Source organism: Nicotiana tomentosiformis, chromosome 1 (genome assembly GCF_000390325.3).
Source record: "Nicotiana tomentosiformis chromosome 1, ASM39032v3, whole genome shotgun sequence".
NCBI classification, from domain to species: Eukaryota; Viridiplantae; Streptophyta; class Magnoliopsida; order Solanales; family Solanaceae; genus Nicotiana; species Nicotiana tomentosiformis.
In genome coordinates this window covers 77,828,306-77,852,622 of record NC_090812.1, presented here as the reverse complement: position 1 = coordinate 77,852,622, position 24,317 = coordinate 77,828,306, and the positions used below count along the sequence as shown (strand labels likewise).

Sequence of the window (24,317 nt, the reverse complement as noted above, 5' to 3'; positions counted from 1 at the left end):
AGCGGTAACTTCAAAGGCTAAGGCTAGTTTTTCTAAATGTGGGCAGCGAGTTTCTGCTCCCGTTAAAATTTTGCTAACGTAATAAATGGAAAATTGCGTACCTTCATCCTCCAAGACTAAAACCGCACTTACCGCAACTTCTGAAACCGCGAGGTAGACTAGCGATGTTTCACCTTCTTTTGGTTTTGAGAGAAATAGGGGGCTCAATAATTACTTCTTCAGATCTCTCAGAGCTTGCTGGAACTCCGGTGTCCATTCGAAATTCTTTTTCTTTTTGTGCAGTGTGAAGAAGCGATGACATTTTTTCGATGACCGGGAAATGAACCTACTCAAAGCTGCTAATCTTCTTGTGAGACTTTGGGCTTCCTTAACGTTCGACAATTGATCCGGGATATCCTCTATGGCCTTGATTTTGTCGGGGTTTACCTCAATTCCCCTTTGTAAGACCAGAAATCCCAAAAACTTACCGGAACTGACACCGAACGTGCACTTCTCAGGATTAAGTTTCATGTTATGCTTCCTCAGGACGTCGAATATTTCTTGCAAATGCTTAAGATGGTCACCTGCATTCAAAGACATAACGAGCATATCGTCTATATAAACTTCCATAGTCTTTCTTATTTGCTTTTCGAACATCTTATTTATTAGCCGTTGATTAGTGATTCCGGCGTTTTTCAACCCGAAGGGCATTACATTGTAACAACATGTACCGAAATTCGTCATAAATAAAGTTTTTTCCTGATCTTCCGGGTTCATCTTGATTTGGTTGTACCCAGAATAAGTATCGAGGAAACTCATCAACTCGTGGTCAGCCGTGGCATCAATCATTTGATTGATATTTGGCAGTGGGAAAGAGTCTTTCGGGCATGCCTTATTAAGGTCTTTATAGTCTACTCACATGCAAAATTTATTGTTCTTCTTAGGAACTACTACTACATTGGATAGACAATCCGGATATCTTACCTCTCTGACCGAACTGATTTTAAGCAAGCGGGTTACCTCTTCTTTGATGAATTTATTCCTGGTCTCGACAATAGGGCGTTTCTTCTGCCTTACCGGAGGTATGTTGGGATCCAAACTCAACTTGTGCATGACTATTTCCGTCGGGATACCTGTCATATCCTCGTATGACCATGCAAAACAATCATCATTAAATTTAAGGAATTCAATAGAATCAGACCTGAGCTCCGGGTGCAATCCTGTCCCCAAATGGAATTTTCTCTCTAGGAATTCCTCGAACAATGCAACTTGCTCCAGTTCCTCCGCCGTGGATTTCGTTGCGTATGTCTCTTCTGGAACTTGGAAATATCTTGGCACCTGATATTGTTCTGATGACTTTGCTTTCGGGGTAACTTCTTCTAGCTCGGGTTCCTGTAATTTCTATGTCGTGCGTTCCTTCCCTTTGCTACTGGAGACTGAGATTGCATTCATCTCCCTTGCTGCCGGTTGATCACCTCTTATCTTCTTGATTCCTTCAGGCATTGGAAACTTCAGCAATTGGTGATATATTGAGGGTACACCTTTCATCTAGTGTAACCATGGCCTTCCTAAGATGATGTTGTATCCCATGTCACTATCTACTACTTCAAAGAGAGTTGTTTTCATTAGTCCTTCAGAATTTGTGAGCAGCAAAATCTCTCCCCGAGTCGTTACACTCGCAAGGTTGAATCCAGCGAAGAGCTTTGTTGCCGGAATAATGGTTACGGTGATTTTAGCTTGCTCCAATACTCTCCATTTTATAATATTAGCCGAACTTCCTGGATCCACTAGAACACGTTTAACCTTAAAATCTAGCACATTTAAGGAAATTACCAGTGCATTGTTGTATGGTAACAACAATCTGTCTGCGTCCTCCTCCGTGAAAGTGACATCGTCTTCCTGAAGTCTTTTACTATGAGTTATTGATACTTTCGTCTTCTTCGCTGCCGAAAAGGTGATCCCGTTAATCTCATTCCCTCCGAAGATCATATTGATCATTTGGCGTGGGGGTTCTTCTCCTGCCATCGGAAGTTCCGCGTTGTCTCTATTACGAGCATAATTGTTCTTAGCTCGGTCACTCAAGAATTCTCTGAGGTGACCATTCTTCAATAGTGTTGCCATCTCCTCTCGAAGGTGTCGGCAGTCCCCCCGTCCGGTGACCGTTCGTCCCATGGTACTCGCCCTATAAGTTGGGATCTCCCTGGCTTGAATCAGATCTTATAGGTCTCAGGAATCGTGCATATTTAATATTTCTCATGGCTGCCACCAACTCCACTATACTGACGTTGAAGTTATATTCCGATAACTTGGGGTAAGAAGGATCCCGAAACCCCGACGTCTTTTTATCCTGGGGTGATCTATTGTTTCAACCATGATCGGTCCCTCTGTCAGCGATGAACTTGTTTGCTGCCCGGAAGTTTTTTCCATGTCCTTCGGTCCGCTCGTAGGGCAAAAACCGGCCCCTCAAATCCGTCTGTCCGCGTCATAGTCATCCTTTGATTTTTCTCTGCTCTTCTCTCGTCCTTTGGCTGATGATGTGGAACTGACTCGGTCATCTTCGATCTTTATCTTTGACTCGTATCGATTATGGACATCTGCCCAAGTCTGAGCTTCTCGGGTTCAATCTTTTGGTGAATGCTTCAGCTGTCCATTCATCCGGGACATCCGGGAGCAAAATTCTTTCTTTCTGGAATCATGTAACGAACTCTCGCAACAATTCGGATTCTCCTTGTGTGATCCTGAATATGTTGGCTTTCCGGGATTGTATTTTTCTGGCCCCAACATGGGCCTTGATGAAAGAATCCACGAGCATCTCAAAGGAATCTATGGAATACTCGGGTAATGATGAATACCACGTTAGGGCTCCCTTGTGAGAGTTTCTCCAAATTTCTTTAGCAGTACATATTCAATTTCGTGATGAGCTAGATCATTTCCTTTTACTGCCGTTGTGTAGGTGGTAATATGCTCTTGTGGGTTTGAAGTCCCGTCATACTTTGGCATTTCAGGCATTTTGAATTGCTTCGAGATTAGTTCTGTTGCTGCACCTGGCTTGTACGGAATTTGAGTATACTTCTTCAAATTCGGGCCTTTCAATATTGGTGGCGCGCTCAGAATTTGGTCTATACGGGCGTTTACTTCCCTCATAAACCGTAGACGTTCATCCTTGAACGGGCCGTTCTCGTTGTTGAGACCGGATCTACTCCTCCTAGACCCGTCGGAGCCAACTTTACCCTTGGAAGTGTTGTTGTCGACTCTTTGCGTTGTTTGGTTTGCGGGGACAATGAGAGGAATTAGATCTTGTCTGCATGCATTATTCGATGCCCCCGATAACGCCTGCTTCAGTTCTGCCATAACCTGATCTTGTCGCGTGAGATGGCCTAGAATGACTGCATGTTGCTCTCGCAGGATCCTCACCGCATCTACAACATGCTCCTCATCAACATCATTGGGAGTTGTCTCTCGAACTTGTCGAGTGTTCTGCCTGTCATACACCAGCGTGGCGTCATTTCCCTTATTGCGGGTGTCACTGATTGAATCCTCGAGTTGAGGCTGATCCCCTCGAATTTCTGGGTTGTACGTGCTCTTAACAGTGTTATCTACCATTTTTAATGATTTTTTCTAAGACAAAAATAATTAAATCACGTTAGTAAAAAAGTCTAGGATCAATTTAATTGCACGGCTGTCTAGACCCCATAGTGGACGCCAAACTATTTACCCGTAAAATGGTACAGTTAAATTTATATATGGTTTCTAGACAAATGAACTAATTTGATCCTAAAATAATATAATAATTGAAGAAATGTACAATACTTAGCCTTGAAATGTAGATGAAATAGTAGAGATGACAGTTCCGGGAACAAGGTTTCCGGGCACAGCAATGGTGAGATCAAAAAGCAAGAAAGTAAGATTGTATTAAGCTTTGTATAGAATGTAGTATATGTTTAGCCAGAAAATTCGTGTCTCTCACAATGATAACTGAGCTCACTATTTATAGCTATGTCTAGGGAAGAAGGACCTCAGATCGTGCCCTCCTTTAATGCCAATTATGAGGGTCATTGATGAAGATATAACGGTGAACATAAATGCCAAATTTTCTGTAACATACCGTCGCTCTTAATGCTGCACAATATTCCCTATTGAATGCTACCGGGCGCAGAGCATTTAACACCTCTTTATAAACGTTATTCTTTCTGGTGACAGGCGGAATGACCGCGTTCGGTATTCGGTCATCCCTATCTTGAATTCCACGTGTGCTCCCTTTAGACGACCACATATCATATCATATTTCGCCCTATACAATACCTAAAACAACATGCGGTAAAATTGTATTGTACTTCAATAGGAAATTAAAATTTGACGGCCTAGGGAAGCTGGAATTTTTTTATTTTGTGTTACATGGAAAGTAATAATTATGTGGGGGTCTTTATTACTTGACAACGTGAACTCATTGATCCCATGTGCTTACTAGCTTTAAGAGATAAAACTAAATTATTAGACTGTATAAGATCAAGGAAAGAGACAATTTATATTATTTCTCACTGTACGTTTGATATATAGTACTCCCTTTTTCATTTAGTTGATGTGTTTTGCTTCTCGAGAATTAATTTGACTTATTTTTGAAGTTAAATTGGATTAGATATCTCAATATTTTAAAATTAAAATTTAAATATTCGAAAACTATACGAAAAACTAGAGTTTGCAATTATGCTCATCAATACAGTAAAAAAATACATATTAAAATATTGGTCAAAATTTATATTATAATTTGAACCTAAAGAAGCGAAACATGACAACCAAATGGGAACGGAGTGAGTATGCGTATATATACAAATAGGTGTACGTGAAAGACATGGATTAAACGGAGTTATTGGTACAATGAAGTAGCTACCTCAAGCTATTGATATTTTAGTTAACCGTCGATGGACATGGTCTGATAGGCACGTCCAAGTTCATTAATTTACCAATTTACCCGTAAGTTGTGTTGGAGAAGAAAGTGAATATATTTTGGCAGAATATCCTAATAGACACCCCTACTTGTTCCCATTTGACATCTCGATTCTCTTACTCTATAAAGTTTCAAGTGGACACCTAAACTTGATTGAATATATTATCTTAAACCCCATTCTTTGACTAAAAAGTCTGACTTTCGGCTAAACTATTAAATTTATATAACAATGGGTTAAATCTACTTAAAGATAATAACTCTAGATGCGAATCTTAAAAACATGCGTGAGATGGTACAGATCCAGTGAAATATTGACAATGATAGGCACAAAACATTCATAAAGAATGAGCAATAATGGAGGTGTAACTAGCAATAAATAACAATAAGTGACATTTATTTAAATAAGAGGAATGATTCACCCAATAAAGGATGGATTGGACGAATATTCCTCCTGCAATGATGAACGACAGATAAATTCGAGATTTGTTTGAACTATTATCAGATCTGGCAGGAAAGTATGGAATAATATGGGCACGAATCTTGATAAAAAGGTAATCTTTGTATTTTACAGAGAAAATCTTCTCCTGAAAAGTGTTCTTATCCGGTGAATATTACATGCCTTTTTCCAATCACTATTTCCTTATTTATTTGAGACATATTTCTAACAAACTCTAATAGTATAAGTGCTGAGAATATTCACTAGAATATTGTCTTTAATATCCTATTTCAAAAATTAGTCGTTACTGCTCTATCAGCAGTGCTTGACCTCGGTCATTATTGACATCTCGACCACGAATCTTGCTGCTCCCTGGCCGACCTCGGCTGATTCTTTCCTTAAATATTTTAGGGTAGATTTTGTTCCAAATAGTTAGTACCTCCGCTTATTGAGGCCGGCCTCAGGCGGGCTCGATGAGCGGATATTGTATAATGTGGTTGAAGCATTTGGACAACCTGAACGGGCCGTGATGATTGTGGCGAGTTGGTAACGTTTCCTTTTGTTAGCCGTAATTTCTGGGGTTGTAAGTCCCACGAATCAAGGTGACGTCATGGCGACTGACATCATTATGATGCGATTTCCCGAGATATTGCTTTGTTTCGCGTGCGTCTCCTGATTGAGTCTGCCGCTTCGGTTACAGTACCAGGTAATGATGATTAATTCCTTGGTTTCGATGCTTGAACTTTTATAAATATGGGTGAGTGGGTAATGTTTCAATTTTTACGAAACCGTTAAATCAAAGAGCTCTATCTTCTTCTTCTTCCTCAATTATCGTGTATTTTCTTATCAGTTTTAGCGATTCTCGCTGCTTCTAATACTTCATTGCTTGAATATCCTCCCTTAACAACATGGCTAAAGTACCCTTTATTTTCGGTATGACAACTGACCCCGTTCCTTTGGCGGTGCTTATACCCCCTCATGCTGATAGGGTCTTTGTCACCACTGAAAAAGAGAATTTTCCTACGGTAGAGTAAATAATCCCTCGAAGTGAGAACGTTAGGTCCGATTTTTTGAAGGCGACTGAAGGTGAGCTCGAAGTCTCGAAATCAGTGATGGAGAGGCCGATCTGGCCGAGATTAGGGCAAAATTCAACATTCCTGCCCATATCAATCTGATCCGAGCAAGACGCGACGTGATGCAAGTCCACCGGCCTGGATATTGCGTGTTCTATGCGTATCCTTTCCAGGTCGGCTATACTCTTCCCCTTCTCCCATTTCCAGAGGAAGTTTTCCGCTATTACAGTGTTTGCCCCGCCTAACCCTCTCTGTACATCTACAAGCTTATTAGGATGCTCTCAAAATTCGTCGAATTGGCCGGGGTCGAGGTTACGCTCCGCCATCTAATGCATCTCTTTGCCCCTAGCTTTTATAGGGGGACGATGTTGCATCTCCGCCACCGAGGAAGTAAATGCCTGGTGGTGAAGATGGACGATAAAGCAAATCGTCAATTTTGGCTCAACTACTTCTTTGTTAGAACCGAATACATGGCTGCCAACGCGGACGACTTTCCTGAGACTTGGAATCGCTCTTGTAAGTATCCGTTTTTTGTGAAAGGTATTTGATTTGTCTATTTCTAGTCGTAGGCTCTAGCATTTTCTTTTTTTCGTGCAACCAAGGTTGTGCCTCATCCTTTGGTCGGGAACATTTCCGACTGGGTTGGCCGGATTTTGCCTCATACTGTGGGGATTCGTGAATGGCCGAGCTTTCTCAAGAAGTTCGGGCCTGCCTCTTCCTTGGCCGATGAGTCCATCTATATTTTTTTTTTTGTTTTTACTACTTTGGCCTCATGGTCGCATGCTAGCTATGGTTTATCGTCGGTAGTGACAGCCTTCGATCTTTCCTTTTCTGTTCGAGGGTCTTCGAGAAGGCCGAAGGCTCCTCCTTCCGCGTTTTGTAAGAGGAAGACAACTTCTTCTTCGGAGTTCGTCCCTGCTGTGGCTGCGACTAGGCCTGCTCGGTCGTCTGCTTCTATTCATTCTTCCACTGTGGCTAGATCTACTCGTTCTCTGGCCATACCTGCTGTTGCTTCCATACCGGCTTCTTCTACGCCTGTGGGTATATCGTCAATGGAGTTTCCGGCTTCCCCTTTGCTTCATCTAGTGGACGAGGAAGGGGAATCATCGCCGAGTGATAGGAATTTGGTTCCCCGTAAGAGGAGATCGGTGGATGTCGGTGACAGGACTGCTCGGGCGGTGGATTCAGTGATGGGAGATTTTGTCATCCGAGAAACAACGACCATAGAGCTTGAAGATGATGCCGAGTTATCTCCTATGGTTCTGCCATCGACTAAAGCCGCAGAGGGTATATCTCTTCCTGGAACCATGATGGAAGCTGAATGGCCATCGGCGAGAGTTTCTGATAACTTGCGGCGGGATGAACCATCGGCATTGTGACCGGCCGAGGTTCCTTCTTCGATGGCCGAGATAAAAGGAAAGTGGGTAGCTGAGGATGGTTACGAGACGGGCTCCGATGTGGATGCCGATGAGGTGACGATGATGAGGGAAGGGTTTACCCGACTCGAAGTAAGGTTGGAAAGGTCCACGCGCATATTGCGATCCCCATGGATCGAGATTTGTTGGTCAACACAGAAGACGTGGTCCCTTTCCTTGGTCCTCTCTGTTCTGATATGGAGGGTAAAACTCTCCAAAAGCTGAAAGATGCTACCTTATCTAGGAGCATAGCCGACCTCACTCTTAGGGTAAGCTTTTCGATCTCTCTTGTTTTTGTTTGTCATGTTCAAAGTTTGTTTCGTTCTTACTCTTCATTTTATTTCTCTTTCTTTCAGACTCTGATTTTGGAAATTGAAAGCGACCGAAGAGAGAAGAGGCGTAAGGCTATTTTTCTAAAGATGGAGAGAAAATACCGCTAGTACTGCGGTAAGTATCGCGAGATTTACAGGCGGTTTGGCGAGGGCGGTAATTTCCAATCTTCCAAGATGAGATAAAAGAAAAGGATGATGAGTTGGTGAAGGTTATCGAGAAATGCAGCGTTCTTGAGGGGCCGCTAAGGGACAAAGGAGTTGAAGGTTAGTAGAGGGGTCGAAGCCCAGTACATCGATCTCCAAGACCAGGTGGTCTTGCTGCGTGCCGAGCCCGAGGATTGTGAATTCAAAGTGGAAGCTTTAAGTGGTGAGGTCGCCGGGAAGGCAGCAAATCTCGAGAAGGCTGATTCAGCTTGGCCGGGGGCTATAAGGAATGTGAAGGTCTTGGAGATCATAATCTGTGTCCTTCATTCTGAGCGAGAGAAGGCCTTGGAGACGACCAAGCTCAAAGAAGAGCGGCTCGATGAACGGATTGGAGAACAAGAGAAAGAGGCTTCTGGCCTTTGTGATCGAGTCGCCACTCTGGAGGCCGAGAAGGCACAATTATTGGCTCGACCATCCTCTTCCCGTGTTTCTGATTTCCCTGATGTTGCTCGATACTTATACGAGGAGTGGATTCACGCCGAGGCTCAGCTGGATATATTCAGAGATCTGATAAGGGCGGTAACAGTTTCAGAAGCCGCCTTCGAGGATGCTCGTGTTAAGGCGCGTAGAGCTCGGTTCGCTTGCGGCTATGATCCTGCTACACCAGAGGCCGTGATATCGAGGAGGATGTAGGCGTGGATCGGATCGAAGAGAACTCATGGTATAAAGAAGAGTACCCTGATGGCGATACTAATGATGAAGGGGAAGATGGGGATGACCCAGGCGATTAGGCCAATTAGTAGCTTTTCTTTTCTTCCTTTTTGTTTTGTTGCAGACTTCTGCGTGTTTGTTTTTTGTCGGCGTCTTTCCGAGCCTTTGTAAGAAAAATATTCTAAGTATAAAATACCAGTTTGGTTATTTGTACCTGATTCGATTTTCTTCTATTCAAGTTTGTATGCCTTTTGATTTTGTTGCTTGGTTTCTTAAGTTTGATCATGGCCGACGACCAGTAGATGTTAATTCGAGCGAGATCAAACATATCGTGTCTATTTATGGCCGCGGGCCGATTAGGTGTTGATTCGAACGAGGTCGTGTATAACCTGTGCTTGATTATGGCCAAGGGACGATTAGGTATTGATTCGAACGAGGTCGAATATCACCTATGCTTGATTATGGCCAAGGGACGATTAGGTGTTAATTCGAACAAGGTCGAATATCACCTATGCTTGATTATGGTCGACGACCTATTAGGTGTTGATTCAAACGAGATCGATTATCACCTATGCTTGATTATGGCCGAGGGCCGATTAGGTGTTGATTCGAATGATGTCGAATATCACTTATGCTTGATTATGGCCAAAGGCCGATTAGGTATTGATTTGAACGAGGTCGAATATCACATATGCTTGATTATGGCCGAGGGCTGATTAGATGTTACACTTGTCGGCGGTGTGATTTTAAGGCGACGTTGCTTTGGTTGTACATTTGGAGGAAATAGAAATAAACTTCATGCAATTGTGCTTTATTCATACACTTGGAGAAATTTACACATTTTCTAGGCGTTGGCTAGCATTTCAGTCCCAGTCTATCTAGTCCCTTCATTGGTTGAGCTGGAGAAGTATTGAGAGGTCGAGCAATGAACTAGCCGTCTTGTGTGCACTTCAATCCTAAAGTGTTCCCTTCATCGCCTCGTTAAAAACATCCTCGAGAAAACCCAATTAGGATAAAACTCAAGTGAGGAAAAAAAGAGTACGACTTTGGGGGCGCTTCGTCTTTAGAAGTTGAAGTACTTGAGGTGTGTAATAGTGTTTTAGCTTTAAGAACATAGTCCCTGACTTTGAGTGGCCTGATCTTTTCCATTTTGTTATAATAGTGTTCTGCTTGTTGCTTTTCGGCGACCATTCTTACGTAGGCCATATCTCTTCGTCCTCGACTTCGTCGAGCTCCTCCCTTCTGTTGTCGTCGTTCCGGGGTCCGCTTTTGTGGGAGTATCTTAGGCTAGGCTCCCCGACCTCGACTGGTATTACTGCATCAGTCCCATAGACTAATGTGCTCGTCTTTGGAATTTTTCGGTAGGCCCAGAGTACTTCTGGTAATATTTCCGGCCACAATCCTTTGGCGTCTTCGAGTTTCTTCTTCATGATGTTTAGTATCGACTTATTGGAGGATTTTGCTTTCCCGTTGGCCGCGGGGTGGTATGGCATTGAGAGTATTCTTTTGATGTGCCATTTTTCAAAAAACTTAGCGACCTTTTTCTCGCAAACTGGGGTCCGTTGTCGCAGCTGATCTCTTTGGTGAGACCCAAATGACATATGATGTTTTTCCATATGAAGGCGATCACTTCCTGTTCGCGTATTTGGTCGAATGCTCCTGCTTCTACCCATTTAGAGAAATAGTTAGTTAAAACTAAAAGAAATCGTACGTTACCTCGTCCTACCGGGAGGGGGCCCACGATGTCCATTCCCCTATTTGATGAACGGCCAAGGGTAAGTTACTGAGTGTAGGTGTTCGCCTGCTTGGTGGATCATTGGGGCATACTTCTGGCATTGCTTGCATTTTTTCACGAAATCTGCGGCCTCCTTTTTCATGGTGGACTAGTAATACCCTGCCCGTATGAGGCATCTGACCAAAGCTCGATTGCCAGAGTGAGCTCCACAGTGGCCTTCGTGTACTTCTTCAAGGATGTGCCGCGTCTGATTTAGGCCTAAGCATTTCACTAGAGGATCGCTATATGTCCTCTTGTACAGGTCGTTGTGAATGATGTTGTATCTTCCTGCTTGTATTCACAGTTTCTTGGCCTCTTTTTTTATTGTCGGGGAGTACGCCATCCTAGAAATATGTAACAACACGATTGCGCCAGTCCTAAGTTAGGCTTATGGTTATTACCTCGATTTGATCTATCGATGAGTTGACGAGGTGGACCACATTTCTTTCTTCGGTTGTAATGTATTTGGTGGCTGCAGCTTATTTGGTAAGGCCGTCCACCTCGGTATTTTGTGCTTGGGGGATCTAGTCGAGTTGACATTCGTCGAACTCGGGTAGCAGCTTGCAGATTTCGGTCTGGTACTTTTGTAACCTTTGCTCCTTGATTTGAAAAGTCCCTGTGACTTGGTTGACCACGAGTTGAGAATCGCAACGCAGTTTTAGCCGCTTAGCCCCGTATTTGAGTGCTAGTCTTAGTCCTGCAATTACGGCCTCATACATCTAATCCACCGAAGGAGAAGGCGGAGTTCTCTTTCCTCTGCTATCAATAATAAGGAATACCAGGCTGCCGTTAAGGTAGCTCACCCGGCTCAACAATAGAAATCCCTGCAGTTCAGTCACCCGCGGCTAATTCAATTCACTCTTCTTGAAGCTCTTGTGAAATGGTCTCTGTCACTCGCCTCTTTGTTAGTCATGTCCGGGCATCTTATGGACTGGCGAATCACTTTGCCTGTTGGCACTTCGAGTACGAGTCCCAGCCCAGACCCTGACGCGTTAGACACGCCATTAGTGTGCAGGACCCAGAGGTCTTAGTGGACGACTTTCTTTTCGACTTCGGGCATTATTCTTGCAATAAAGTAGGCGACGAAGTATGCGAGGACCTATGACTTTATCGCCGTTCGCGGTCGATATGTAATATCGTGCTCGCTCAGTTTGATGGCCCATTTGGCCAACCTGTCCGATAGCTCTTGTTTATGCAAAATGCTTCTTAAGGGGAAAGTCGTGACGACTGAGATGGGGTGGCATTGGAAATATGGTCTAAGCTTCCGTGAAGCTATGACTAAGGCCAGAGCCAGTATTTCGAGATGTGGGTATCTTATCTCGGCGTCGACTAGTGCTTTGGTAAAGTAATAGATGGGGGATTGCATACCTTTGTTTTCTCGGACCAGGACCGCGCTTATGGCTACTTCGGACACGGCGAGGATGGGCTGTCCCGGCTCTTGTTTTGAAAGCAACGGTGGTGATGACAAGTACACCTTTAACTCCTTCAGGGCTTGGATGCATTCAGGGATCCATTGGAGGCCGTTATTCCTTTTTAGTACGTCGAAGAACTTATGGCACCTATCGGAGGATCGTGAAATGAACCTCGAAAGGGTGGCGATACGGACAGTCAACCTCTAGACCTATTTTTTGGTGGTCAAGTGCTCTGGTATCCCTTAGATGGCCTTGATTTGATCGGGATTGACCTCGATACCTCGTTGCGACACTAGGAAACCCAAGAATTTTCCTAAGGCCATGCCGAATGCACATCTTTTGGGGTCCAGTTTCATGCCGTATTGCCTGAGTATACCGAAGGCTTCTCTCAAGTGGTCGATGTGATCTTCTTTCCTTTTGGATTTGACCAACATGTCGTCTATGTAGACTTCCATCGTTTTGCCGAGTTGGTCTTTTAACATCTTCGTCACCAACCTTTGATAAGTTGCCCCCGCATTTTTCAGTCAGAAGGGCATGACCCTGTAGCAGTATGTCCCCTAGGGGGTGATGAAGGTGGTTTTTTCCTGGTCCTCTTTCTCCATGAGGATCTGATTATAGCCCGAGTGGGAATCCAAGAAGCTTCGTAGCTCATGCCCGGCTGTTGCATCAATGAGTTGGTCGATATGGGGTAGTGGAAATGAATCCTTGGGGCAAGCTTTGTTTAGGTCAGTGAAATCTACACACATCCGCCATTTGCCGTTCTTCTTTTTCACCATGATTACGTTGACGACCCATTGGGGATACTTCGACTCCCTGACGGAGCCATTTTCCAATAATTTTTCCACTTCTTCACGTACTGCGTCATTAATTGTAGAGTTGAACTTATGCCTAACCTGCCTCACCGGGGGGTAGAGTGGATCGACGTTCAATTTGTGCGTGGCGATCTCCTTTGGAATACCTGGCATACCTGCATGGCTAAAAGCAAACAAGTCCGCGTTAGCAGTTAAAAATTCACGAAACTTACCCGATTCCTAAAGTTTGCAGCCGATGTAAGCTTTCTTGTTGTGGTCGTTGTTGTCTAACTGAATGGGGTCGAGGTCCTCTATGGTCGATCCTGCGGCCTCGACCATATCGGAGTCTACTGATGACGTCCTCGCTGTCATCGCTTGCTGACCTCGACCTTGTTAATTGCTATGCCTTTTTTTCTTTATCCTTTGTTTGTTGGGCGGCCGTACATTCTAAGGCGATGCGGTAGCATTCCTGGGACATGCGTTGCTCCCCTCGTATACTGAATATTCCCCATGGGGTTAGGAATTTGATGACTTGGTACAAGCTAGAGAGGATAACTCTCATGGTGTGTATCCACGGTCACCCTATTATGGCGTTGTATGTTGTGTCGTGGTCCATGATATGGAATGTGGTTGCTAGAGTGACGCTACCTGATAGGACAGGGAGTGTGATCTCGCCGGATGTTCACTCAACTACATTGTTAAAACCTGTTAGTGTGATGAAGCGTGGTACTATCTTATCCTCGAGTTTCATTTGTGCAAGTACTCGAGGATGGATAATACACGCGCCACTCCTATCGTCTACCATAATTTGTCTCATGCCAGTATCTAAAATTTGTAAAATGATAACAAGAGCATCATAGTGAGGGAAAGCCAAACCGTTGGTATCTGATTGATTGAAGATGATACTTTCTTCGAGTTCATCATACCGTTCGTGGGTGATCGACCGTTTGAGCTTGTGGGTTGTGGAGAACTTCACACTATTAATGGAAGTGTCATCCCCACCACCAATGATCATATGGATGGTGCGGGCTGGCGAGGGTGGTTTCGGCGGCCCTTGATGTTCTTCACGTCCTCTGGCAAAGCTGGTCCTTCCCCGATCGCTCAGCAATTCTTTGAGGTGCCCTTGTCATAGCATATTTACGACCTCCTGTCTTAGGGCGATGCAATCTTCGGTTTTGTGTCCTCGCTCTTGATAGAACTCGCAGAAGGCATCTGATTTTCTGGTGTTCGGGTCTGACCTTATCTTTTGTGGCCATTTCACCTTTGGTGCGAGCTTCTCCAAGGCGTAGACTATCTCTGTAGGTGACACACAAAAATTGTGAGCGGATAGTAAAGGGGGCATACCTCTCTCATTCCGGTGAGTCCCTGTTCTTGATCAGGGTAGGACTTCTTCATGACGAGATGAGGATGTAGTGGTGGTTCTGACATATGGGAGTTGTCGTTCCCGGTTTGGTCGTGAGGCAGCGGGATCTCTTCTGATATCATTTCTTCGATCTTTCCTGGATTTTGCTTGCACCGATGTCAGTCGATGGGTCGGCCCATTGAGGTCATCCTCATCTGCTCGAACTTCGGCACAATATGCGTTATGTATTTTGTCCCAAGTCATTGGGGGATACTTCATAAGCCGACTTAATAACTTTCTTATCGCCCTTGAACCATTTCTGCTCAACCCATTTTGAAAAGCTGCTACCGCCATTCCTTTCGATACGTTTGGCAAGGTCATTCTTACTTAGTTAAAACGGGCAAGGAAGTCCCTCAGCCCTTCTCCCAGAGACTGTTTAATAGCAAAGATGCCGTTTACTCTTGCCTCGGCCTTCTTGGCCCCGGCATGGGCCGTTACAAACTTATCGGCCATTTCCTCGAAGGTTTCAATGGAACATGCAGACAGTTGTGAATACTAGATCAACGCGTCTCCCATGAGGGTCTCGCCGAATTTCTTTAGCAGAATGGAGGATACTTGTTCTTTAGCAAGGTCATTGCCTTTCACGACGGTGACGTAGTGAGTCACATGATCTTCGGGGTCGGTTGTACCATCGTATATTTTCAGATAGGGCGGCACTTAAAGGTCTTTGGTATGGCATGTGGGGCAGCACTATCACTGTATGGCTGCTCAAGAACTGACCAGCATCCCTCTTCGGCAAGAGCTTAGGAGCGCCCAGTATTTTATCGACCCTTTCTTGGTGTTCTCTCATTTGGTCCCGAAGTACCTTGTTCTCATTTTTCATTTCCTTCATCCTTTTCAAAATGGCCGTGAGGGCGTCGTCAACTGCATTGCTAACAACATTGTGAGTAATACACGTCGTTGTGGGAGGAGGAGGTTGATTATGTTGCTTGTCCAGTGGTGGTATAACACAAATTCTTGCATATTCTGTGGCCGTATCCCGAGCGGGCTTACGGAGGACGCTGGTCAGTGTATCAGTTAGCCAGGCCTCAAGGAGCTTCTTTATTCTTGGCGGCGTCTCCTTTACCATGGATGTGGAGGCTGTCTTACCAAGAGATTTTGTGATGCTGCAGTGGGGAGGGGGTGACCCACCTCGCCCGGGGGGAGGTATTGGGCGTTGTATCCTCGTCCACTGCTTCAGAGCTCTCATGGATGATGTTCATGAGGTTGGTTGGGAGGTCACTCATTATTCTCGTTCTTTCTTCTCTTTTACCTGCCATGTTAGATCTATGTATGCAGAGGGAAAAAAGTTCCTGTTCTTGTTTTTTTTTGTTAGTGACCAGTGTCAATTGTAGATCTAGAAGAAACTAAAAGAGTTAACTAGATAATTTTCACAGACGACGCCAAATTGTTTGACCAAAAAGTATGACTTTCGGCTAAACTATTAAATTTATGTAACAATGGGTTAAATCTAGTTAAAGATAATAACTCTAGATGCGAATCTTAAAAATGTGTGTGAGATGGGAGAGATCCAGTGAAATGTTGACAATGATAGGCATAAGACGTTCATAAAGAATGAGCAATCATGGAGGTGTAACTAGCAATAAATAACAATAAATAATATTTATTTAAATATGAGGAATGATTCACCCAATAAAAGATGGATTGGACGAATGTTCCTCCTGACAACGATGAATGACAGATAAATTCGAGATTTGTTCGAACTATTTTCAGATCTGGTGGAAAAGTGTGGAATAATATGGGCCAGAATCTTGATAAAAAGGTAATCTTTGTATCTTTACAAGAGAGAGAGAGAATCTTCTCCTGAAAAGTGTTCTTATCGAGTGAATATTACATGCCTTTTTTCTTCACTATTTTCTTATTTATTTGAGATATATTTCTAACAAACCCTAATAGTACAAGTGCTGAGAATATTCACTAGAATATTCTCTTTAATATCCTATTTCAAAAATTAGTCGTTACTGTTCTGTCAGCGGTGCTCGACCTCAGTCATTATTGACATATCGACCACGAATTTTGCTGCTCCCTGGCCGACCTCGGCCGACTCTTCCCTTAATGCTATATTTCTCTAAATATTCTAGGGTAGATTTTGTCCCATACACCCTTCGACCGTTGACCAAACTATGTGGCATTGACTAAATTGAGCTGGACAATATGCGTGTAATGCACGCGAATGAAGAGAGTGAACATTGGTAATTTTGATTTAAAAGATTAAGATAAGGAAAAAATAAAAATAAAAAGTAGAAATTAAAGTTGAAAAAAGAGAAGAAAAAGAAAAAAAAGGGATGAAGAGTGTCCTTCTTCCTCCACCTTGTTAGTGTCGTCTATTCCCCCATCCCTCATTTCTCTTCTTCTTCCCTCCATTCTTCTCTTCATCTTCTTATTTCCCTCGCCATTCTTCCAGTGAGTTTCAAATGAAACTTATGAAGATTTATTGATTCTCTGTTTTAGCTACTTAGATTGTGGGATTTGATCACTTTTGTACCGGAAGAAATAGATTTTTTCGGTCAAGTATTTTCAATCTCCGATTTGGAACTTTTTTGCTGGTGTTTTCTGCGGGTATTTCGAGCTTGGTCGCCTTTTCAATTATTCCTATGTAGTATTATAATTAGGGTGTTCCTCAAACTTTCTATTCGATTGCTTGACTTTCTTAAAAAGAAAAAAAAAGAACTTTACAAAAAAGTTAGAGTCTAATTTACATGCAAATGTGATTCTGACTTTCTTCTCCTTATTCCCCTTTACACTCAATCACAGGGTACGTCACAATTTCCTTAAAGTTGTAAGAACCGTGCTTTGTAAATAAAGAATCCAACTTTCTTCAAATTGGGTAAAGATTCTTGATGAATCTCGTTTACTTTTGCTGTAATTTTCAAATTTGCATTGGAACTTCTATGGGATAGTGACTGAAAAAGGGTATCGTCATGGTCTTATTGGTAATATTCATTGAATAAATATTCAAATTTTCTTCAAATTGAGTAAAGATATTTGACGGGTCTTGTTTATTTATCTATAATTTTGAAGTAAATATGTAATGGAAATTTCCGTCAATGGTGTGACCGTAGAAGTGTGCTTTTCGTGAAGAAAAATGAAGTAGATAAAGGAGTAAATCATGAAAAGAAATAAGATAATTTTTAAATAATGTGAAAAAAGTAAATTGTTATTTTATCAAAAAAAACTGACGGGGACACTGATGTGTCATCCACGTCAAACATGTGAGCCACACACAACCGTGGAAGTGTTTAGAATATCATGTTTGAACAAGTTCAGGTGTCCACTTAAAACTTTATAGAGTAAGTGGACCGGGATTTCAAATAGGAACAAGTACGGGTGTTTATTGGGATATTCTGCCATATATTTTTAACCAATGACAGACTCTTTTCTATTAAGATAAAAGGGAATAACTTCATCTTCTTCCACTTCAAAAGAAGTTAATCTTTTAATGAGCTAATGAATAAAGAGTGGAGTTCGGGCACATGAGAATTGGGCTGATAGAGATTTGCAAAGCAAAAATAACCCATGAACAAATCCAATTTTTAACGTTACAGGAGCTATATCGCAGTTGGACGCACAAGACAGAACACATCAGTCATAAAAATAATTGGGCAACAGAGGTGCCTTATGTTGAGATGCTGTTTTTTATTTTATTTTGCGCAAGCATAGGTTTAGAATCTTATTTTTTGATAATAGATGCAGTACATAATAGTTTTTATACACACTTAAAAGTAATGAGAAGACTGTTTAGGGGCAGAAGTACTTGGGACCTCTTAATATAATGGACTTGGAATTGTGATTGGCTCAAAAAGTATTTTGGAGATACTATTTTTTACTTCGCCATTTTTGTTTTGGATTCCATGCCCATCTCCATGCAAATACATGCAATGTGATGTTCTTGCGATATTCTTTGTAATTTCGACGAATGTTTCAGAAAATAACGAGTTTTCCCTTTGAGCTGTGTTCATCCGTTCCCATGTCTCCTTAATACAGAAACGTATGTGTTCTCTCGCCTCTTCTTCGGAAGCACCCTTTTCGTTCATGTAATACTGAATTGACTTAGGAACATCACCCCTCTTCAATTCATCCTGAATTAATTATTAAAATAAATAAATAAATGAGACGCAGATATTGTTTATAATTATAAATCAGGAGTCGTATAAATTAATTTTATATGAGAGAATAAAGGTTTAAAAGCATACCGATGAAGTCGCTAAATCATCGGCAAGACGAAAAATTGTAGCAGAGCAACGAATTAAGTCAGGATATTTGCTAATGATTCCAATGCCTCTTCGGGAACTGGATTTGTGATGAGGAAAAATGCATGGACTAATACCATAGGAACTGCAATTGAGATCCATGCATTGTCCATGTATTCTTTCAGAGTTGGCACATATCCACTGTAATACCATCTTGCTTCTCGTATGAAAGATTTGCACAAATCTGCCCACTAATAACATGTATCAAATAATTAATAGTGCAAATAAATTGATTATTTTTTAAATTTATAGTATTTTTTGTTGTTGTTGTTTTGGGGGTGGGGTGGGGGGATATTGCGGAGGCTGACAGATGTCGCTTGGGTTTAATAGGTTAGAGCATAGCCATGTATGTGAAATTTCAGTAAGTTTTCAATGTATATTAAATTCTGAAACCGTAATTTCAAGAATATAATTGGTTCTTATGATGAAAAGCTTAAAGGTTGAACACATCAAATTTAAATATTGGATACGCCTCACGAGAGAATTAGAGGCGGTTTGGGAAGAGAGAACAATAGCTAGAAGATATTAAGGGTACGTACTAAAAGAAGGAAAAATCTTAAGTAAAATGAATCATACAGATTTTGTAAGGTAGGGTACGACGTTAATCCCTTGCTCTTTGAGAATCTCGTACGCCATTTCATTTGTAATATTGAAGAGTGCAAGGTAACATACTTTCATATAGTTTGGAAGTTGCTCTATCGCTTTTATCTCCCATCTGAATTTATATTATTAGATATTAAATTAATTTCACTTGACAAACACAAGAAGAAAGGTGATTAACTAGAGATATATATAGTTGCTTTTCCCAAAAGTAACTGACCTTTCAATAGCATCAGTGAAGACTTCCAACTCATCAAGAGTGCCATAAACATCATAAATATCATCTATTATTCCAACATAAGCAATGACTTTTGTCAACATTCTTCGGAAGGAGCTGTGTTGAGGCTCAAATTCTATCCCCACTGCCCAAAACAAATTCTTCACCAGTCTATCCTTTGAAAATGACAACTTTTCTGCAAGACATGTGCTCTTCCACCACCTTTACATGAAAATTAATGTTATATGAGAAACATTATATGATAAAACTAAATCATCTTATTTAACTTTAATCCACTTAATTAAAATATATCTCACCTTGATAGAATTCTCAAATCTTGTTGGTGTGCTGCTTGACTACTAGAAATTCGGTAAAAACCGATCAAAGTTGGTCGGTTATGGCCAATTACCGACCAAAACGCGACCATTAGGGTGTGGACGGTGTTTTGATGGTCGGAATGGCTTACCGACCAAAGTTGGTCGGAAATTACCGACCAACTTTGGTCGGTAGCTTAAAACGACCATCTGACAAGTTTAAGTACTTACCGACCAACTTTGGTCGGAAACATATTTTATTAATTTAATTTTACCAACCAAAGTTGGTCGATTTAACTAAATTATATTTTTTTTATTAATTATTAAAATTTAAAAAAACCGACCAACTTTGGTCGGTAATTGAAAATATATATATTTTTTTAAAATAATTAAAATTAAACATTACCGACCAACTATGATCGGTAACCTCAACAGTGCAGGCAAAATACCGACCAAAGTTGGTCGGTAATGTTGAATTCTGGGAATTCAATGTTCATTAACCGACCAACTTTGGTCGGTATTTTGGAATAATTTCTTTTTTTTATTAAAAATCGACCAACTTTGGTCGGTTTTTCTGGGTTTAATTTTGGCATAAAATGCCTGTTTTGGCAGCTACACCATCTGCCAACATACCAATACAACAACAACACAACAACAACAACACAACAACAATCAAAACATTCAATAAATACTTTAAAACTAACAAATTAAAGTTCAATTGAACATAAAAATCCAAAACCAAGTTAAAACTAATTATAACTAGTTCAAAACTGGTTCTATTTGTCTAGTTCAAAGTATATAAAAGTCAAGGGGTGTTTTCTACAACATCATCATCACCGTCTGATAAACTTTCATTTACAAGACGGTATAGAGAACTGTCTTGTGGAGGACGGGAAGAACGATCACGGGGAGCACGGGAGGAACGATAACGAGCAGGACGAGAGGAACGATCAAGTGGAGGTCAACCCTCTGGAGATGACTCATGAGATCGGGGCAACGGAAAAGCTCCACTAGATAGGAGAGTTCTGATCTGAGCTTGCATGCCAAGGAATTGAGCATCTCTAAGCCTTTCTCTTTCTTTAGCCGCTTCTAGCTCGGATGTGAGCTTTGTCACTGTCTCCCGCATAGTGGAGAGGCTCTCCCTATTAAGTTGCTCGCCTTGTGAGGAAGTCCCTATTCCTCGTATTCCACACTTATAGCGATGGAAGTTTTTAGTAGGAAGCCCGTATACCTTCCCCCATTTTGGACCGCCAATAGACTCCAACCATATTCTTTCAGCATCCTCGTCCGAAGGTTGGGTTGGCTCACCCGATTCACCAGCTGAATGACTACGGATGAATTCCTCTACGTTACTTTGGTAGCGACCCTATATTATTTTAAATTAAATCAGTATTTCAAAATTTTTATAAAAGTAAATTATAATACTTAAAGAAAATTGAAAGCTTACATATGCAGTCGAGGCCCGGTCCTCGGCCCACCTATCTTGATCCCCCTCTTTCTTCTTCTTCTTCTTCACAATATGCGTCTCCTTGAATAGCTCATCATGACTCATTGGACGCCCATACTTTTTTTCCTGAAAATAAATTAATTTAGTTAATAAACTGAATAAATATACTTAGAAAAGTAAAATAATTTAAGCAATTACGTACCAATCTTCTTTTTATTGTCCTTAGGCTGATCGCACCTCCAGTGTGCAAGGAGCCTCCCTTCTCGGATGCGCGAGCTTTCTTTCCTTTTTCGCTCCTCTCTAAGAACTCTGCGGTAAGCCATTGCCTTTGCATATCATTCCACAAATTCTCAAGTAACCAGCCAGGCCTCTTGTTCTTCTTTCTAGCATCCGAGAAAGCATCCGCCAATCTCTTGCGAGCTTTATGATGAAAATTTGCAGCCACTTCCGCGCTATAGCGGTCTTCCCATACACACTTGCTCTGTATTTCAAAAGTTAAATATTAGATGGAAACATCATAAATATAAATTATTAAACTGTTTAAAAGAACATTTATACCTTAAATTGATTAAAAATTTGCTCATTCAGTGAGAATGGGCAATCAGTCCCAAGTCGCATAAGGGCCATCATAAAGCTTTCTGATGGCATTGATGATTATCTTCGTAGTCTTATTACCCGGCCTGAACCTGCAATTTAACAATAAAAATACATTAATATCTTAGTAAAAATGTTACAAATCAATAGATGCAAAAATAATGAATAACACTTACCCATCACCCTCAGGGACTATGATGATCCTGCCATATCGATCATAATGCACTACCTCGTCATCACCATCCGAAGCATGTGTATCAGAGGCATGTGAATATGGTGTAGGCGGGTCAGAGCTACTGCCTCGCAGGCGAAGGCCTGCAATAGATAGAGTCGATGATGAAGATGGTTGCGATCCCTGTGACTGCTCCATAGCTGGATGCGACCCAAGTGGATGTGATACTGATGGCTGTGACCCGAGTGGCTGTGACCCGAGTGGCTGTGACAAGGATGGATGCGATCCATGTGGCTGTGATATGTAGGGATATGATCCATGTGGATGTGATGTAGATGGCTGCGATGCAGATGGCTGTAAGGCAGCTGAACTGTATGTCGGACGTATAGTCCTATGGCCCTATGATGGAAGACCTGGTGTCTGAATGAAGGTGTACGGCTCGTGATGCTGTGGCAGCTCAGTATAGCCGTGTGGTGGAGGATAAGACATAGGCATCTCTGAAAAGGGTGGACAAGAGGGACTATTATTTTCTACCCTCCTCTTTCCCTTCCTACCCTTTTCTCGACCCCGAGAACTAGTAGGGTCATTGTTATCTTGACCCTTGCCTGCCATCTGCATAATATAATACACATTTAGATTGAAACATATAAGAAACTAGCTATAAAACGAGAGTGCTTTAAAAAATCAACTTTTTAATCCTCATCGACGTATTGTTCCTCGTCCGAGAATTCTTCGTCCTCACTTGTTTGAGCTTCATCAGTTGATTCTTCATCCTCATTTTCTATAATTGTTACTTCATTTATATCAACTTCTTCCAATATGCGTTCAGGATGTTCCAAATCATTTTCTAACTGATCGTCCACTATTTGGTGAACATTGGAGATATCGTTTTGATATGCAACATCTAACACATTCTCGACTTTCACTCTACCTATAGGCTTAGTTTTTATTACAACCCACCAATCGGATTTATTCCGCCGCAATGGATAAGGAGCATAATACACTTGCCTAACGTTATGTGCAATTATGAAAGGATCATAGCGATCATACTCCTTCGTATGATTAACCTCAATTATGTTGTATTGGTGGTGTACTCTTGTACCTCTTGTTGGATTTGGGTCAAACCACTTGCATATAAAGAGTATCAATTTCTTATATGACCAACCTGTATATTCTAGTTGTAATATTTCTTTGACCACACCATAATAATCAATATCTCCAACTTGGTTGCCATCACTACCTTGAACCCACACCCCGCTGTTGTTTCTATTTTTATTTTTAGAGCAATCATCTGTATGAAACTTATAACCATTCACTACGTACTTAGACATTGTTGTGACCTGAAGCTCAGGTCCCCAAGATATATCTTTCAAAAATTGATTTACACTATTATTTGGATTATTTACCTACATAGTATTAAAAAAATTCATAAGTTAGCACAACTTATGAATCAATTTTTATACATTCACTACGTATATATATATATATATATATATATATATATATATATATATATATATATATATATATATATATATATATAGTATTAAAAAAATTCATAAGTTAGCACAACTTATGAATCAATTTTTATACATTCACTACGTGTATATATATATATATATACTTACAAATATATATATATATTTTTACAAACTGTTTGAACCACGTATCAAATCTCGTATATACAACATCATGGCCAAATTGACCCACGAAGTGACTGTGACACATCAAATATTTTTAGTAGTTGCATCAATATGTAGTCACAGTAAATTTTACATTTTGATAACTAATAAATCAATACTTACTTGAGAAATGGTACAACTTCAGGACAATTTAGCAACACATGAAGTGTAGCTGACTTGTACTCCATATCACTCAAACTTCTCTTTCTAACATCCTTAGAACATCGGCCTGATTGATTGAATATGGACATTGGTGGATATAATGGATCATTCACACATTCGACCGTGTGCCTATTGGGCCTATTCCTAGAACATGGTACGTTACTCTCAAAATAATAAGAACAAAAATGTGCAGTTTCCTTTGCAAGATAGGCTTCACATATAGATCCTTCAATCCTATTCCTCTGCTTAACAAATTGTTTGCATTTGCCAATTGTCCTACATAATGTCATGTTAGCCAAGAACATTCAAATAAAATAGAATATTACATCAAACTTATAATATTACCTCTCAAAGGGATACATCCATCTGCATTGAACAGGCCCTCCAAGTCGTGCCTTGTGTACAAGGTGTATTAGAAGGTGTTCCATCACATCAAAGAAACCACATGGGAATATTTTTTCCATC

At 41.3% G+C, this 24,317-nt stretch overlaps 1 protein-coding gene and 1 pseudogene across 1 annotated transcript; both read right to left on the bottom strand.

Annotated features, from left to right (window-relative positions):
• Nucleotides 1-1,527: 1,527 nt before the first annotated feature.
• On the bottom strand, nucleotides 1,528-2,100 carry LOC138906996 (uncharacterized). Its single transcript, XM_070196810.1, has one exon. The coding sequence runs from the start codon at nucleotides 2,098-2,100 to the stop codon at nucleotides 1,528-1,530; it is 573 nt and encodes a 190-aa protein (XP_070052911.1).
• A 16,078-nt stretch (nucleotides 2,101-18,178) lies between these two features.
• On the bottom strand, nucleotides 18,179-19,908 carry LOC104104658 ((R)-linalool synthase TPS5, chloroplastic-like; annotated as a pseudogene).
• Nucleotides 19,909-24,317: the final 4,409 nt, after the last annotated feature.

Excerpts from the sequence above, each read along its gene's own strand:
- LOC138906996 (XM_070196810.1), bottom strand. The coding sequence starts at position 2,100 with ATGGCAACACTATTGAAGAATGGTCACCTCAGAGAATTCTTGAGTGAC.